The 19,098-nt window shown below is 35.6% G+C and overlaps 1 protein-coding gene across 1 annotated transcript in view; it reads right to left on the reverse strand.

Annotated features, from left to right (window-relative positions):
- The window catches only part of LOC144442763 (ATP-binding cassette sub-family D member 2-like), a 30,770-nt gene extending 11,907 nt beyond the window's left edge, over positions 1-18,863 (reverse strand). Inside the window, exons 1-5 of the mRNA XM_078132139.1 lie at positions 17,961-18,863; positions 9,547-9,724; positions 5,516-5,634; positions 1,003-1,171; positions 130-227 (exon numbers count right to left, since the gene is read on the reverse strand). Coding sequence (XP_077988265.1) covers positions 130-227; positions 1,003-1,171; positions 5,516-5,634; positions 9,547-9,724; positions 17,961-18,863 — 1,467 coding nt within the window. The remainder of the gene's footprint in view (positions 1-129; positions 228-1,002; positions 1,172-5,515; positions 5,635-9,546; positions 9,725-17,960) is intronic.
- Between the last annotated feature and the right edge of the window lie 235 nt (positions 18,864-19,098).

Here is a 19,098-nt window from a genome sequence, read left to right on the forward strand (position 1 = left end):
GTTTTAATAGTTAGAACTTGATACAATGTTATCACAATAAGTAATATGCTAATAACTACTATTGGTGTTGCTGCTTGAACTTGTTTGTAAAAAGCAATATTCACAGCAATATTGTAGCTGTATTTTTACCTTGAGACTTAAACTGGATGTTATGATATCACCATTTGGTGTGATGATAGGAACATCTTCAAGTGAAATAGATGCTGATTCTACTTCTGTGATTTCACCTGTGAAGTTGAACATATAACATGTTTATAATGTAATTCTATCAAGCCATGTGATGGACACCATTTTCTTTTTCAATCGATCCAGAAGGAATAGGTTACTTTCCATCTAATATTACATCACAAAGTGTTGTCATTATGCCAAAAATATAGGTCATGTTGTAATGGTACAAAAAATATAGGTTATGTATGTATGTATGTATGTATGTATGTATGTATGTATGTATGTATGTATGTATGTACTACGTATACGATAAAAGTAAATCATTTTCCAAGCTAAGTTGTTGTTGTTTTATGAAGTTGACATACACGTAACAGTACCGATAAACTCAAAGAAAAATGGTTTGACAAAGTACACACCTAATCTACACAATTTATCACATATACAATCATCCAATGAGTTCACCTTGCTAATCGACCTCGTTCCTTTATGTGCCATGAAATCATTCAGTTCACATAATGATTCAATATTCTCTCCCCTTACGGAAGGCTTTCAGTTTAAATCTGGTTTTACTTTAACTTTAAGTCGTATTTAAGTCATTCACACACACACACACACACACACACACACACACACACACACACACACACACACACACACACACACACACACACACACACACACACACACACACACACACACACACACACACACACACACACACACTTCACCATGCCTATAGCACTACTGAACCTCAGGGAAGTCATTTCTATTTTACTTACTTTCCCCAACAATACCATCCCAACAAGGATATCTGGAGTACTGACTGCTGCTTACCTTCTATTTCCATTGGACCTTGTATTCTATCTTTAGCTTTGAGGGCAGTCTTTGGTTTAGATGTATCCTCAGCTGTCACTAGACTTTTTGAGTACTTTCCTTTCTTGACATCATCAAACACCTCCAACATTTCATATACTCTGGATGTATATCCTACTAATTCCATTATCTTTAAAAACAAGAATGGCTTAAGTTATTATAACTATACATGTATACCAGTAACTTGGAACATTTTTATGTAATCCTATTCCTTTAAGGTTGAAAACTCTTTTTTTAACTGTGCATCTTCACTGTGCAGGTAAAAGATTGTTCTAATCTAGTGTAGTGAGTACGCGCTCACTTGTGAGCTGTACGCACTTATAAATATGGTTTTGCATAACTTTGACTGTCTGGCATTCACTATTGTTATAGCCTACATCTAAAGGAAAATGGTCTTTAAAGGGACTGCTTCAGTTGTCGCAGTGCTCGTATGGATTTATAAATCAATTTATGACAGTGAGTTTACCTATTTTTTTCCCGACCCAGCCAGTTAAGGAGAGCAATACACTGATCACAGTGTATTGAGTGCGGTATATACAAGTTTCGCGATTTATACAACAGGTACATTTGTAATTGTGGGTTAGAATTATTGTGTTTTGATTCAATGTATTCTGGGGTATGATTGTGAATTTTCGGATATCAGAATTTAAACCTCTGGTTTTACCTTGGAATGGCTTATTTTTGCCTTGGACAGTATTATATTAGTAGAACTCTCCCCCAATGCTCCCAATGTTTACAAAGTTGATGACTCCAACTTCAAAATGACCTGAAAGTTGGCGAGAGGTCGTATAAGGATTGTACAATTTGATGTTCTTGCCAAGAATTTGGAGAGGCATAGTGATTGTGGTTTAAAAGTGACTCTTACAAACTGTGTATCGGAGACTTAAAGTGTACATGCAAAGGTAAATACTTTTTTTCGTAATTATGTTTATTTTGCCATAAAAATAAAGGAAATCGGGTTTGTAATAGTACAATATAATTCTAACACGAGAAACTGTGCAAAAAATGAGGCACTCTCGGCTCAGCCACAGAGCACTTTCAGGTAAGTACCTCTTATTTGCATATGGATAGGACAGGATTTGGAACTTTATGACGTCAATGCAGGAACACAAACGCATTCATCAGTGTATCTTTACATGTAAATCCATTATGGTCGAACCAGAAGGTCAACTTCAATACACTCCAGCATTAACATCTGATGGTGTGATTTAGCCAAATTCATTCGAACCGACCGCTAGCAGTAAGATAGTTCCTCTGGTAGTGAATGAGTATGTCCTAGTGAAGCCGTGTTGTAAAGTAAAGGCTGTTATCAGAGTCCTTTGTTGACATAACTATTCAATGAGTGTAAAACAGCTCCTGCAGACAATGTAATTGAAACGAAAATTATCTAATATTTCCATACCCATCAAACATACAGAGATCGAATGAGAATGGCTTCAAGAGTTCCCCATAATATTCTCTCAAGTTGTTCAAATGTAGCATGTGTCGTAACAGTACATTTGATCTATGGATGACCATTCAAAATCTTTGCGAAAGTAGACCCACAAATTCGTTAGAGCAGAACGTTTTGTTGGATAACCATCCCTCTTGAAAGCTAGGTATGTGTACACGTACTTTATTTCATTTTTTACTGTGTTCATTACCATCCACACAGTGACATGAAGTGGTTTCATCTTCTTTCAAAGCACAGCCCATGTTCACTGAAGCCGGCTGTACTGTGGTGTATTGTGTATTGTCTCCGACCAGTTTTGTTTGAGTTTTTTTTATGGATAGACATGTCTTATGTTGTGGAAGTTATTTGACCTGGGAGCGTGAAGCTTAGTGCTGACTGTACTTTGCTGTGTCCATCCACTTTTGACATGTGATTGGCATGACACAGTAATTGTTCAGGTAGACAAAACAATGGAAACAAAAATAGCAACATTATAATGAGCGTTGCGTCTTTTTACTTTGATATGATTCCGACGATGTACATGTGATGTATCACAATGAAAACGATCGACTCCCAGCAACATGAAAATCAAAACATACAATCGGACTACGCATTGTTTAAAAACAAATGCTTTCGTAGTGAAAATATTTTATGAAGCTAACTTGCTTTCTTGAAAACATTATTTCAAATTATTTTATTTGTCTTCCTTTTTTCGCTTTGATCATGGCTACACCGGTGGCGTGGAGAACCCCGGCCCCGGTAACATTTACCGGCTTTCACTGTATGGCGTCACTGTCCAGTTTTTACGTGATTTCAACTGCCTTCACCCATTATTACCTACTCATTTATATCACTCGGAAATGTGTGTAGGGTGATCTTTCACTGTGGGTGCTGCTGACAAAACACCAATGAACCATTGTTGTCGGAAGACTAAACTGGTACACCACAATATGTACAGTTACAGATAATACTATATGGCAAGCGTAATTAGTAATTCATAAGTAAACATTACACAAAGGCTTAGAAGGCTTAATTTGTAACATGTGGGACCTTGACACCTTTCGTGAGCTGGTTGAGGTGCCGAAGTTAGTCGAAGCACCAGGGATTAAGGGGGCAAGTATTTTTGCGACTTTCTTGCCAATGCGCGCAATATTTAGAGGTATGAATGCAATTTCATTTATTTTTATGGCAAAATAAACATAATTACGAAAAAAATTATCAACCTTTGCATGTACACTTTAAACTTGGGCTAACCAGTCAGTTTTATGTAGTGGATGACATTCTGATCTGAATACTGTTCACATGGTACAGCAAAAGTGTCCCCAACAAAACCCATAGTAACAGATGCAGATGCAGAAAAACCTCAATGTGGGAGACAATTAATTCATGATGTTAATTCTAAAACTGTTGTAAGCAAGACAAGAACATATTTCTGTGCAACTTTAAAAGCACACATGTACCGGTACCATTCAAATACAAGGGCAATGATATTGTTCAGAAATAGAGGTAGGACTGTAATCCTTCCTACCTCCATAGTTCAAAACAGCTGACCGTAACTGTTACAATAGTGTATCCACATTTCTTATGTTTGAGTTAGAAGGCATCATTTGGCAAGTACCTCAACCGCCCCCATGTTAGATCTCGTATCCCTATAACCATGACCATATTGGGGTCATAATATCATAAATATGTAGACATGATTGCTATAATCATTTACTCATGTGTTCAAGTGTAGTCAAATTTTCCTAGCTGCATGAGCAACTTAACTTTACTAAATAAAATCTACTTTACTGTGAGTATTGTAACATGACATGGCTACATGTACATGTATATGATACCACAATACATTTTTAGACGTAATTTGCATATCAATACCATCTTCAAATTTTCTTGAAGACTTCTTCATCCAGATACCCTAGAATACCTGCACACCAAATTTCAGCCAAATAAGTCTCAGATCTGTCCCAGTTGGTCAAATTATTGAGAATGTGTAGCATCCGTTAAGTTTTTATATTTCTTTCAGAGTTGAAGGATTTATAAGTTAATAAGTTTCAATCCTAACTGATACCTACAGCAGCTATATACCTCTACTTTATTCAAATGCCATGTACTGGACTTTCCTTTGCCCTTTATGGTTTTTTTCTTCATATCATACACAATGTAATTATATATAAATGTAATCTCTTGGTATTCAGAATTCATCATCGAGGATGAATGATAGAGCCAATAGGAGAGGAGGATACAGACATAGGTGATTCAGGAGTCCGAGATGACATAGCATGAATGAGAAATCTTGGGTGATTATTTATTTATTATATACATAGACCCACAAACTCTTTTTATTATGATGAAAATTTTAAACTAAAATATTCTCAAACAGCCTAGATCAAACAGTGACTTTGATGTCACACCCTAGGAATATGAGGGTATATGGGGATGTACATGTATATAATAAATACTGGTATCTCTCTCAAGTTTGACTCTTAGTCTTATGAAAAGTGTACTACATGTACATGTACATGTATCAGATAAACTACACAAGTTTTATGAAGAAAGACCAATCAGCTATTTGCCAATACATTACAGAAAGTGGCCATCAACTTCAAGAACTAACTTCAAAATCAGTCAAGATCATCGACAGGGAACAAAACATGGATAAAAGAAGACTATTGGAGGCTGTGTACATCAAAGTGAACAATGTAGGAAAGTATGACATTCCACCAATCTACATGGTTACATCATCACAGAAGGTGGACAGTTATATGTACATAACTGACAAGTACTGAATTTACATGTTTGTATATTGAAGGTAACCTTTTTACACCTCTGGTTACTCAACACCTCTAGCAAATTTGAATCATTCTGTCAGATCAAGTTAGACACTGAAGAAGGACAAGTGATTTGTTTGAAAAATGTCTGTTTCTCAAGCAAAAGTTGAAGAAGAGAACTTGTGTATGTACACAAGTTATGACAAGAAATTATGTGTAACTTATGATTGACTTGGTCCATGTTTCCAGTTACCAACACTTTATTTGTACATACCTCTTTGTATGATGACATAATTCTTTCTATGGCATCTGCACTTGATATTAATAGATTTCTGGCTGTTGTGAAGGCTTCAGTTCTTTCACTTACAGAATCAGCTTCACTTACTTCCTGATCTGAACAAAAAATAAAAAAAAAATATAAATAGGCTACATAAATACTATTTGGAAAATCTCGCAAGATATGTATATATGCCTAGAAACATGTTTAGGATCAATCTGTTTATGATTAGGGGTATTTACATGTAGATAATAACTTATAACAGTACATGTAGTTGAACCCCTGGTTTTACTTTGGGCAGTCTACACATGCATGTATATTTTGTCTCAGGCAGTTATTAGTAGGACCGCATTCGGTCGGACGTATGTGTACCAGGCAACACATTCTCAGTCACATGTAACTTTAAAGCCCAAGGTGCAACCAGGCTATGAGCCCAAGCTACGGAAGTAGGTTTGCGCATGTGAAACGGAATACGTTTGTTTATATGGGAGGAGCATTTGGTAAATCCGACCCAGGTAGTTTATCAACATATTAGTGGTTGTTCACACATATTGGTTACATGTAGTTCTTGCCTAATCCAAAAGTCCCATATTATATTTGTTTCAAGTGACAGTGTTTCTGCTATGTATTTTTTCTGGTACGTACGTACGTACGGTCAGACACCCAGTCTTGGTGAAACACGCATTTCTATAAAGATATATTATATAAATTATAGCCCTGTTCCAACACCATCCAAACACTGTTACACAGTGACAAATTGTGCAATTAAAGTTGTAAACTGATATTCTTGGGTACGAACTAACTTATTTGTATCATTTGTACAATGTACTAGATTACAGTTGCACTCGTACACTAGTGTCGGCATTTGGTCGATCGTTACGTAAATTTGAAAACACCAAAATCATTAGATAGATGACAATTTTTTTTACAGATTACAGATTACATGTAGGTTGTGTTTTGACAGCATAATCAGGAAAACTTCAAAATTAACTTCACAAGTATTGCACGAACCAGAGCGGACTAAGCTTTACACTTCAACAGTTACTGTACACTACGTGCGATCTCAAGTTTGGTAGAAATGTCATTGATGTTCCTGTTGTTTTCTTTCCGTGTTCTAATTCTTTGAAAGTATCTGTTATGGCTGTTTTATGATTGATTAAACTTGTATTTCCAAACCCAATGTCTCATCTCAGAAAACAGTCAATAAAATACACAAACATGTACTTCTCCAAGTTATCCCGATGTGTACGAGTACCACCCCAGCTATTTCAAAACAAATGCAAAAATGCATACGTCAAGGTGGGGTGAGTGCCGACTCTAGTTTGGTCTCCACTCTGTCTCCGTATGTTTGACTACGATGTCAGTCGATATTATTTACATGACGAGGATTATTGCCGGACAGTGCCAAAACATATGGAAACGATTTTTGAGAAATCTGGAAAGAATTTAATATGATTTCTGGACTCTCAAATTCAAATGAAACAAATATTTTCTGATGCCTCCATGATTGTACTTGTAGTCTAGTTAGTTCGCGTTACGTTCATCTCCTCAACATGCACAGAGCTAGAGATCGTAGAGAACAGTCGACAGGTATAGGAACTAGACTAGGCAGTGATGTATGATCTTTGTGTACAACATAGACAGTTGTCCTTGAGATTTGAGGATCATTACAGAAATAAAAGAGTTGCCAACATCGGATTTGTTAATGAATTATATCACTGTACCCGTCCATCAACGTCGCTTATCAGTATCAAATGTTACACTAAATGTTTCAAAAATGTCTTGCTTCCCGGCCATCAGAAAATTTTAACTGAAAGTATGGTAATTCTTGATCGAAACATATTCAGTCATAAAATCCTCAGGTTTCTGACAATTTCCAATACTTGTTACAAGAAAGACTGCAGTCCAAGACACATTTGGTTAGCTACATGTATTACATCTGATGCCTTATATGTGACACGCATGATCATTGTCCAGTTTGCACCACATGGTGTGTCCCACCTCCTGTACATGTACCGTACGTCAAGCTTGTCTGTCAGTGTCACATTTTGCTTCCTCTTTTCAGTTTTCTCAGATGTTTAAAGAATTTGAAAATAGTCAATGTCTGATCGACAAAATTTCTTTTCACTGAAGTTTAGAAAACCTATACATGTAGTTCTACTCTACGTAAATGTCATGTTGTTGCATCATGATGCATAATGAGATGTCACATTGACATCATACTTCACTTCGAACTTCCTTCAACGTCTCTACAAACTAGTTCGAAGGCTTTTGCTAGCGATAGCGTGGCCAGTTTTGTTTTATCGTGTAATCGTCAAAGGTTTTTTTTTGGTTTTTTTATACACTTTTGGTATTTTAGTTGCTATTAGCACTTCTGGGCAACTCATATTGAGATTTTTTTTCAATGATCGTCAGGTTTGACTACTTTCCTAAGCCGGTCCCACAACTGTTAAACTTATAGCTGGGCGTTGTGACCGGTAACCGGCTATTAACTAAATCACTGCCTACTGGGTACTAGGTACGTCAAAGACACACCTACTTGACAGAAAACACATGGCATGCACACAAAAAGTTGTAGAATGAAATTGTGATTTTACTAAGGAGTGTAGCAACCCAGAACGTATATCGATCAAACTGAGGAACAGAGAAACATTTTGGTTTCATTGTAATGTAATGATTCTATTTAAGTAACAATGTATCATTTTCACATAACGTTCATACATGTGAGCTTGATTTTAGGCAAAATATTGGGCTAATGGAGTGCGTACAGACCCTTTTGTTTGCTTGTATTGTTTGCATTTGATGCTTAGCATTTCGCACGTTGTTTATTTGCACCATTCACAGTGTTTTGTGTAACTTGTAAGCCTAATTGACAACTGGGCCAACGGTTTTTACTAGACAAATCAGTTTGATGATAAACCTGCTATATTGACTATCAAACTTAGGTAACGTCAGTTATTTCTACTCATGTTGCACACACTATATATTTACAAAGAGTATATATGAAATATCTATCTATCTAATAAATTTATATAGCACCAAATATCCAAAGAAAACAATGCTCAGTGGCGCTTAGAGTTAGAAAGAAGATGAAAAAGCTCTCTGAAATATGCGAGTTTTCAAGCGTCTTTTCAAAATGTTTACATTAGGAGAGGTTTTAAGTAATGAAATATGAGAGCCATGTGAAACTTTTTCAGTGCAAAATGGGATGAAGATATGAGGGCAAAGTCAGTGCTCCTTACAGCAGTTTGAATTTCCTGCATATGCATATATTATCCATAATCCCCTTTATATAGGGGACATCTGTCTTTAGTTCTAATAAGTCATGATTTCACCCTTCACCTGTATTTATTCAAGATTGAGTTTAAAGTTGCAATATATTGTAGAGCAAACTTAATACATCTGAGAATAGATCAGGTAAATTCTGGCAAGTCTAAGTTCTATGCATGACATGCATTTGACAGGATGCGACATATTTTTGGACGCAAGGACTACATACATGTACACTGCATGGTACTAGACTCGGCCTATTATCGAATATTTTCAGTTCAACACCTCAAGCCATAGCACTAGCAGGTATTGGGTTGAGGCGATCGTCTGTACATCAGTCCCTTTCCTCAAACAAAGTGTAGCGAGCACATGAAAGTATATGCCTTGATACTATGTACACCAAAGTTATCCAAAACTGTCATTTTTCCAGTTGTGTTTTTGGTTTTGAGAATCTTAGGAAGTGAACACCATCCATGAAGTCATAATATCAGAAATCCGACTTACATTCCCCATATGCACATCATTTTACAACCATACTTTTAAAGTTTGCTTTGCTTGATCAATCATATACTACACGTGCAATGACATTGACCTCAACTTGACCACCCTCATGTGGTTGCTATGGACTCAATGGCTTACGCGGGATCTCATGTGATCTGCCACAAGACGAAAAATGGCTTGTTGGAAATGAGTTCTTGGGTATGGCAATTGACTTGTAATGCTGTCAAATTCTAATTTGATTGTTCAATAGTTTTTACCTGTTACTCTACCAGTGGCAGTCACCATTGGTATAGCTACCATCAACATTCCACTTGCACTCCAGACATACTTCATCAGGAACTGTTCAAGCATTATATACCATAGTTTCTGACGATAGATTAAATCCATTTGGGATGTCAGCTTCTTGTAACTTTGCTGGAGGAGGTTCAACTCAACCTGTGGTATTGGAAGATAGTAAATATTGACATAATAATTCAAAATTGTAATCTAACGGGTATTTTGAAAGTACAATTGTATTTAGAATATGCTTGATACAGTTATACATGATGTACATTTGTAGGTCCTTGTTAAATGTAGTGTCTAACTTTAAATTCACTAGCATTACACATACACATACATGTACATGTTGTATGTCATACAATGTAAATTCACTAGCATTGCACATACACATGTATGTCATAAATTCACTAGTAATACTAGTGAATTTATGACATACATGTGTATGTGCAATGCTAGTGAATCTAGTAATATTGCACATACACATACATGTATGTCATAAATTAACTAGCATTGCACATACACATACATTTGTACATGTATGTCACAAATTAACTAGCATTGCACATACACGTCATAAATTCACTAGCAAATTGCACATACATTTGTACACATACAAACTGTACATGTCATAAATTCACTAGCATTGCACATACACATACATGTATGTCATCAATTCACGAACATTGCACATGTATGTCACAAATTAACTAGCATTGCACATACATGTACATGTACATGTATGTCATAAATTCATGAACATTGCACATACATGTACACATACATGTATGTCATCAATTCATGAACATTACACACACACATAGTAATGTATGTCATAAATTCACTAGCATTGCACATACACATACATGTATGTCATAAATTCACTAGCATTGCACATACACATACACATACATGTACATGTATGTCATAAATTCACTAGCATTGCACATACACATACACATACACATACATGTACATGTATGTCATAAATTTGGGATTTAACTCAAAATTAGGAAGCACTGAAATTTTTCTTTGAGTGTTAAAAAATGTCTTGCATATGGGTATGAAAAGTGAGGAGACCTACAGGGGTACCAATACAAAAATACCGCCAATGGCGTTGTAGCACAACTGTACAGTTTTTAAAAATGTTTACCCATATACTAGTCCATGTTAACAATAGGTGTTCATTTGCTGAATGACTATCCAGTTGCCTATCCAATCACGTTGCCATCTTTGTAATATATGCGATCATTTGGCTGTTGCTATGGGTGTGGTCATATTGCTAGATATATTTGCATACATTTTTGAATGTTTTTGTTCACTTGTGTATGAATTCCTGATATCTTTGCAATATACGTGATTATTTGACTTGCTATGGGTGTGGTCTTGTTGCTAGGCGAATTTACATAAATTTTTTGAATGTTTATTCAATTGTCTATTAATCCCTGTTGTTATCGTCACAATATATGTGATCATTTGGCTGTTGCTATGGGCATGGTCTTGTTGCTAGGGATATTAGCATACATTTTTTACATGTTTACTCACTTACCAACCAGATGTTGTTATTTGAGCAAAATATACTGCCATTCGGTTGTTGCTAAGGGCGTAGTCACGGTTACTAGGGCCAATTGTGTCAAAATATTTTGAAGAAAATCTGCAGAATAACACTTCTAGAAACATCTCACCAAGTTTCAGTCTGATTGACCAAGTACTTTTTGAGATATAAATTTTTGACCAAAATTCACATTTTTACACCTAATTTGTATATTACTGATGAGATCATTATATGCAAAATAGTTCATCTATACACCCACAGATGCATCCCTCTTAAATTTCAGCCCAATCTGCTGAGTAGTTTTGGGTTTTGGCCAAAGACACATTTTAGCACTAATTTGCATATGACCAAGGGAATCATCATGTCATGAACAAATCTTAATTTACTCACATCTAAGAATGTCCCCATCAAATTTCATGCCAATCTGCCTAGTACTTTTGGAGTTTAAGTTTTTTGACCAAAAATCACATTTTTTGACGCAAAACCCACATCTCTGATGCAATCATTTTCATTTGAACAATTTCCCAACTAGACACCAGAAGTAACATCACCACCAAATATCAAAGCAATCGGTCCAGCAGTGTTTTACTTTAAGTTGTTTACACACACACACACACACACACACACACACACACACACACACACACACACACACACACACACACACACACACACACACACACACACACAGACAGACAGACAGACAGACACTTTGCCATGCCTACAGCACTACTGAACCTTCAGTTCAGTTGTGCTAAAAATGTAGGTCCATCGTCATAAAACCACACTGGCCTCTTTATAGCAATGTTCAAGAGGCACATCACCAAGAGGTTATTAACTTATTGTGTCAGTGGAAAACTATATGGTTTGACTTGCCAGAATGCAATATGTCCTGTGGAAGATGGCATAAATATGAAGTACAGTAATTCATAATAACAAACTTTCAAAGACATATTGTAAACAACTTTCAACTGTGTCCGGTGAACATAAAGTAAACAATACAGGACAACTGCATGTACTTGTGAGTTTACTATGTATGTTACTGTACATGTACAAATGTATGTGTACATGTATGTACTGGTGACAGCTTGAAACTGATTTTAAGGTTTACAACTGTATATGTATTTCTACTAAATTTCTTTTTTTTTCTTGTATTCTAAATGCAAGTCATGATTATTAACTAGACCACTTTTAGCATTTGAACTTTTTGCTACTTAATACTAATTAAATATATGTGACTGGAATAAATATTGCCATTAAATACATGGCCATTTTACTTAGAATTAGCCCATGTTTTACAATGCTGTCAACTATAAAAGACAACAATGGCAACAAAAATTGCAACATTAGTGTTGCATCTTTTTACGCTGATTGTGACAGGACATACCAAAATGAAAACAATCGACTCTCAGAACAATGGAAAGCAAAACATACAATTGGACTACACATTGATTTTCAAAAACTTAACTATCATACTGAAGATATTTTACATACAATGTACATGTAGTTTGCCATCTTTACAAACTACGAGTTAAACACCATTTTCAAAGCATTTTATATGTTTTCCATTGTTTCACTTTGATCATGGCCACATCCGTGAGGAACTTTGGTATATTGATAGGGAAACTTGTGTACCAACTTACTGGCCTTAAAAAGAATCTACATGATCTGTCACTTATTCTATTGTTTAAGTGGAAGCATGTGACCAAAAGATAGCCAAATGAAAAAGATAACACCTTTTATATCATATCACTTTGGAATGCTCAATGATAAGGGCCACATGAGGTGATGGTGATATAACATTTTTATAGGTATAGATTTGGTATCTAATTTGAAATGCATGTAAATACATGACTAACAGGTAGGATACATATTTTATGCGATTTGCATAATAGAAATTAGTATACACATGTATCATGTGTATATGTTTATGAAATTATTAATGCTATGCAAAACATATATGACAGACATGTACAAATATATTTGATGTCATGTACAAAAGTAACATGTACAGTATGAGCTTGTAGAAGAGGATTTCATGCAGTAAAACTAATTAATGAATGAGCAGAGGAGGCCGGAGGGGTCTCACGTGACACATGACTGTTTCGCGATAGAGCATACGCTGATGACCTCAGTGAGTACCTCATGCTTTTATCCATTTACAATTTGCGTTAATAGTCTTTTGTTCAGACGATCACTATTTTTTAAAATGACCATTACGAATCAGGTAATCGTGTTTTCAGTTTTTATAGTGTGTCTAAAACGAACACAAACTTTGGTACTCGACAAGTCAATGTTATCGATATCTACATTTCCGGGTTTTTCACCTCTGTCGTTTTAACACAAAATTATGTTACTATGTATGCTTTTGTCACTTTTCTATCAATTATCGTCATGAATTTCATGGTTCTGCAGCGATCTCCCGAATACCCCACTTTATAATGTGTATAAATTGTCACTACTTTTTGTTGATTTTGGATGTTTTCAAGATGGCGACCCATTGTGTGTGTGCATATAACATGCGAAGTGGCTTGGCCATTGACAGCTGTCCTACACTTGCTGGCCAGACGTGCTTATTGACAATATCGTGTTGTGCAGTGATCGTTACCCGTAACACTAATTGTCAGCATTTCCTCTTGTATCCTTAAAATTTTGTCCTTTTCACCTTTATTAAGTCATTTTTCTGTTTATTTTCAGATTCGCTGCTATTGCTAGTCGATTTGCTCTGCCAAATCTGGACTTTCTTCTGTTCTTCATGTTACATTTTGTCTCGTATTAACCCATCTCTGTGTTGACTTCTATAAATTTGTCTTGTGTGAGTAAAAGACCTGAATGTAAATTTAACGTAAACCCCTTTCCTAACTCCTGATGATAGCTAAAGAAGTAATTTAGCTTATATCTTACAAACTAATTGTTAAAAAAATTAATGTACAACAACATCATGTACATGTATTACAAATTTGTATGATAGGCAATTGAGACCTCCAAGGCCTATTTTATGTCTTTTTGGTTTAATATGTTCAGAAAACAACCTTATTACGGATCCATGTAGTGAATATTTTCCTTTTCACATGGCTTTCATGCCAGTCACTCAAAATATCAAAGGATATATGTCGGTATCTACAAATCTCGCCATTCCAGCTCAAAATTACATAAATTACATCTACCTTGCTAGTTATATAATATTAACGCAATGCTTACATGATCAAAAATACCTCATCATAGGTTACCACAATTTACGTAGCCTGAGCACATTTTGCTACATGTTTGTTGTGTCGCCAGACAAGTGAGCAAAACCATGTCGGATTAAAATATGCGAAATTGAGAGACTCGCATAATTTATGGCAATAGAAAACTTTATTTTATAATACAAAGGCCGAAGTCTTGATGTAGTTGTATTTATTTATTTATTTATTTATTTATTTATTTATTTATTTATTATGTTTCTACGCAAATGTTTGTATTTTGGAAGGTAGACATCTAACGTTTTAGTCAGGTAGACTGAATAAAGTTGAGGCGCTGTACTCAGGACACTGCACTCAAAAATACGACCTGCTTACGCGAGTTGCCTTCATTCTGGTGTCACTACATTTGTATTACACACTATTGCAGGGTGATATCGAATTTGCAAGTTACATGTTACTTAAAAATATCTCAAACGTGCGAAATCATATACCCTTCTGTTGTGAGAAGCTCACCTGTTTGCATTGTCACGTAACATCACTTGTCAAAGGAGGTCACCTTCGACTCCGGGGCGGATCACCCACTTTCTACTGAAAATCATGAGTCGACCTTGTCTATTTCTAACTATAGCCATTTAAAAGTACACAAGAATCCATCTATTTTGCAAAATTTGTAAATTTTGGGCGAAACAACAAATGGGTGAAAAACTCGGCCGAAATTTACGACCTCAGTTTTTCTTCACGAAATCGCTGAAAAATCACAGTATTCCTATCAATAATTCCAAAATCAATTCTTCTAGCACGGAGGGAGAAATATCAGTCAAGATTTTCACTTTTATAGTATCCAATATGATGAATTATTGTGAAAGTTACGGCGAGTTGATGCCCCAAACTACGGCTGGTGAGCACTGAGCCAGCCACCATTGGAAACGTACATTTTGTACCTGCACGATTGAAGTGTACACAATGGAGGCTCACTGCGTAATGAGCTTTCACAGTTATTTTTACCCATCAATCATGCTCTGTACCCCTTCCATCCTCCTCTGTGAATGAGTTGATGAATAATTATAATCATTGTACATGTACATGTACATATACAATATACAATGAAAGCTTGCTGATTGGGATCCATACATTACATGTATTGCTACCCTATTGAGAAAATGGCTAAAATCTAGGAAATATGCACAAAGAACTCAAAAACAAGAGGGTAGCATGAACTATAACAAAATCTATGAATTGTGCTATTTTGTGATGACACTGTTTTTAGCAGTGATACAAAATATATACAACTTTTGACTGCATAGCATGGACAAATGGAACCCAACCCAACCTGTTATAGACAGGAAAAGTACACAAATGAATTGGAATTAATAGCACTTGGCACAGCATGCTAGAAGCAAGGAGACTTGGAGACATCATTGTTTGATCATAGGTACAATTTTATACATGTAGCCACTTGACATACAGTTGGTACATTAAAAATGATAAAAAAAAAAGCTAAACAGTTACAATGTAGATGTAGGGTTACATGTAGCTGTGACCATGCATTGTCAAATTTCATTTCAATCACCAATTTCATGTATGTACATGACATGTAAGTTCATCACTAACATGATGTGTATATGGACACTCAACATATTCATGAAACACCAGCAGACCTTGACATTCATTATGAGTAGAAGGTTTTATTTACATATGTACAGTATATTATCTACTAGACTATGTTAGGTACTTAGGTACTTCTCAATTTGTACAATCAATATATTTGCATTTCTGAATACCATTCACTGCCTCATTCAAAATGTGATTCATTTTCTTTTTAATTACTCTCCACTACTTGATTTTCTATGCAAGTGTAGATTTGAACATAGTTTTTGAAATAAATATAGTTCTTACTGAATTTTAGGTTCAGGGCAAGGTATTAGTACTAATACAGAAATATCAACAATAACTTGATATTATCCACTGTCTTTCAGGGCTAGTAGGTAATCCATAAATATCAATAACTTGATATTTACAAAGTCATGTATTATCCACTGTCTTTTAATATTAGCCAATACAGAAATATCAACAATAACTTGATATACTGTCTTATGAAAAAACAAGTCTTTGCAGAAGACACATAGCCCCCTCCCCCCTCAAATACTTTACCTATGTGACTGAATGGAGACATGATTTAAAAGAAATTGGTGGCAAGAAATACATACTATAAAGTGTCTGATAACACAGGAAATTGCTGTAACTGACCCAGAAGATTAGAGTCACAGCTAAAGATTAATGTCTCAAAAGAAAGTTTGACACTTGAATGTAGTCTCTAGCTATGTATTAATGTGTTTGAGTTATGAGGTAAATCCTGATTGTTCATTACAAATATGGCTGCCATTGAGTAAAAAGTGATTATGAGAACCAAAAATCATGCATGTGTATGTTTATCTGGTCCTCCATTATCTATAGACATGAGCTAAATGACATTAGCCACACACAATTGCAACAAAGCTACAAAGTGTCTGCAATATGTAAGTAATAACTTAATTTTGATGGTCTACCCTGCAGGTCAAGGTAGAGGTCAACAGTCACTCATACAAGAAAGCTTGCATATGATTACATGGGGTTAGACACTTGAATATAGTCTATGTATTGAAGTTTTTGAGTTACTTTGCAGTAATAGTGATTTTTTAATACAAATATGGCTGTCATTCAGTAAAATTACATGAGCACCAAAAATGATGTTTGTGTATGCTTCTTTTCTTCAATATTTAATACTTGTAAAGGAAATTACATGCAGCAATATGTAAACACTAAAATGTGTCTGTGATACTGATAGGCAGGAATAGGCTTGATTTCAATACTTGGCCCTAAGTCAAAGGTCAAGGTCTCAAATGTAAAAATATGTAATCAAGAAAATTGTTTTACTTATTATAACATTACATGTACACATGTAGCCTATTTCATTGTAGTGTTCTTTAATCCACATATACACATGTACATTTGTATACCCAAATAAAATTGTCAATTTCCTATAGAGTTGTAATAAAGCAATATCTTCTTTTATCTTATCTTACACTAGTTCCAATTAAAATGCCATATCTTGTAAACATTGTACTGAAATTTTCGACTATCATTCCTGTAGACAGATACATGTATTTCTATATTTACATGTAGTTCAGTTTTTATGGTTGAGGCTGTTGCAGTTTGTCTTCATGGATTTTGGAAACTAAAGCATCAATGATAATGGGCTGCCTGTTCTACATTTTTGGCCTCAATTCTAAATGACACATGTTGTGGGGCGACCTTTGATACCCTATTAGATAAGACAGTCCAAAGATCTCACTGGCTGAGTCCATCAGAGCTACATGTAACATTGGAGATCTTTGATCTCTGGTCAATGATCAGGTCAAACTTCATGGTTTATACTATTAACATTAATTTTACCCACTAGCAGAGGTGACAGAAATGACAATTTTTATATCAACAACTTTTGTTATGATCATGGACAAAAACTCTAAAACTTGTATTATAAATTCATTGGTGATAATACTAGTACAATTCCATTAGTATTTTACACATGTATTTTTGAACAAACCAAGGTTTAAAAGTACCCCCTCAGCCTCACACCCACATATGCTATATTTGCAAACTATGATCTTAAACATACCTTGTGTCCTCCATAGAAAGCTATTTCCTCAGCATTTTGAATAACTCTTGAATGGATAAATCTCAGATACCCTTTCCTTTGGGCTTCTTCAGCCACAAGTCTTCCAAAATTTGGTGAGACTTTCCTAAGTATCACCGCTGTCATGTACACTGCAAAACCAGCTATGATACTTGGTGCTCTTGTGCTGGCACCACCTTCAGCAGCCAGACTCCTTAGTGTATACCCCATCATCACTATATCTAGGATAGGTTTGGTTAGATGCGAATATAGATGTGATATGGACTGACAGAACATTGTAATGTCCTCGGTTAAATTCTGGTCGGCGTTTTCCAATCTACCATCGAGATTGCTTATACGATAATATGTTTGAGTATCGAAGTAGGATTTGTATGAAAATTCGACTAGACGTGTACGGAAACTTAATGCTAATTTACACTCTAGGAATCGAATCATACTATTTATAAATGATGCTGGTATTGCGATTAAGATCCACTTCAAAAGTGTAAACAAAAAGCCCCTGACATCACGTTTGACAATGGTTTTGGTCATACTACCATCTAACTCGGCAACATAGATCGATAGAAAAGTTCTGCAAACTAGAGTACCCGAATGCAGCACAAGTAAAAGAAACTCTTTAGTCCAGAGTCCTGGAATGACAATCTTGATGAGGGCACGTAACTGTTGTAAGAACTTTTGGTCTATACGCTGTGTTCTTCTTTTGGGACCATTATGTATTTTGAGTTCATTCGATGACGGCGATTGAAGTAACATTTTAGACGAGTTGTATTTTCTATACGCATATACCGTTGCCAGCGCCAGTGCTGTACCTGTGACGGCTTTGCGACCGACATAGGGGTTCTTTAGAACAGTATCGACTACTTTAGATAATTTTGACACCGACATGATTGAAATTTTAAGTAAAACACTACACGAAAATGGTACCCTTACCGGCAATCGTACATGTTGGGATTTATCAGCATTTGCACATGCGTACGCGTGAATTGCGGGAGTGCATTTCCGGTTGGTGTTGATACCGAGGCTATCCCGTGCAAGTCTCTTGTAATTGTCGTCTGCAACTTTCTGGTTTTAAATCTCGATTTTCAGTATTTCCAAAAATTCAGCAAAATTTGAAATTGAG

Source organism: Glandiceps talaboti, chromosome 1, assembly GCF_964340395.1.
Source record: "Glandiceps talaboti chromosome 1, keGlaTala1.1, whole genome shotgun sequence".
Lineage (NCBI taxonomy): Eukaryota > Metazoa > Hemichordata > Enteropneusta > Spengelidae > Glandiceps > Glandiceps talaboti.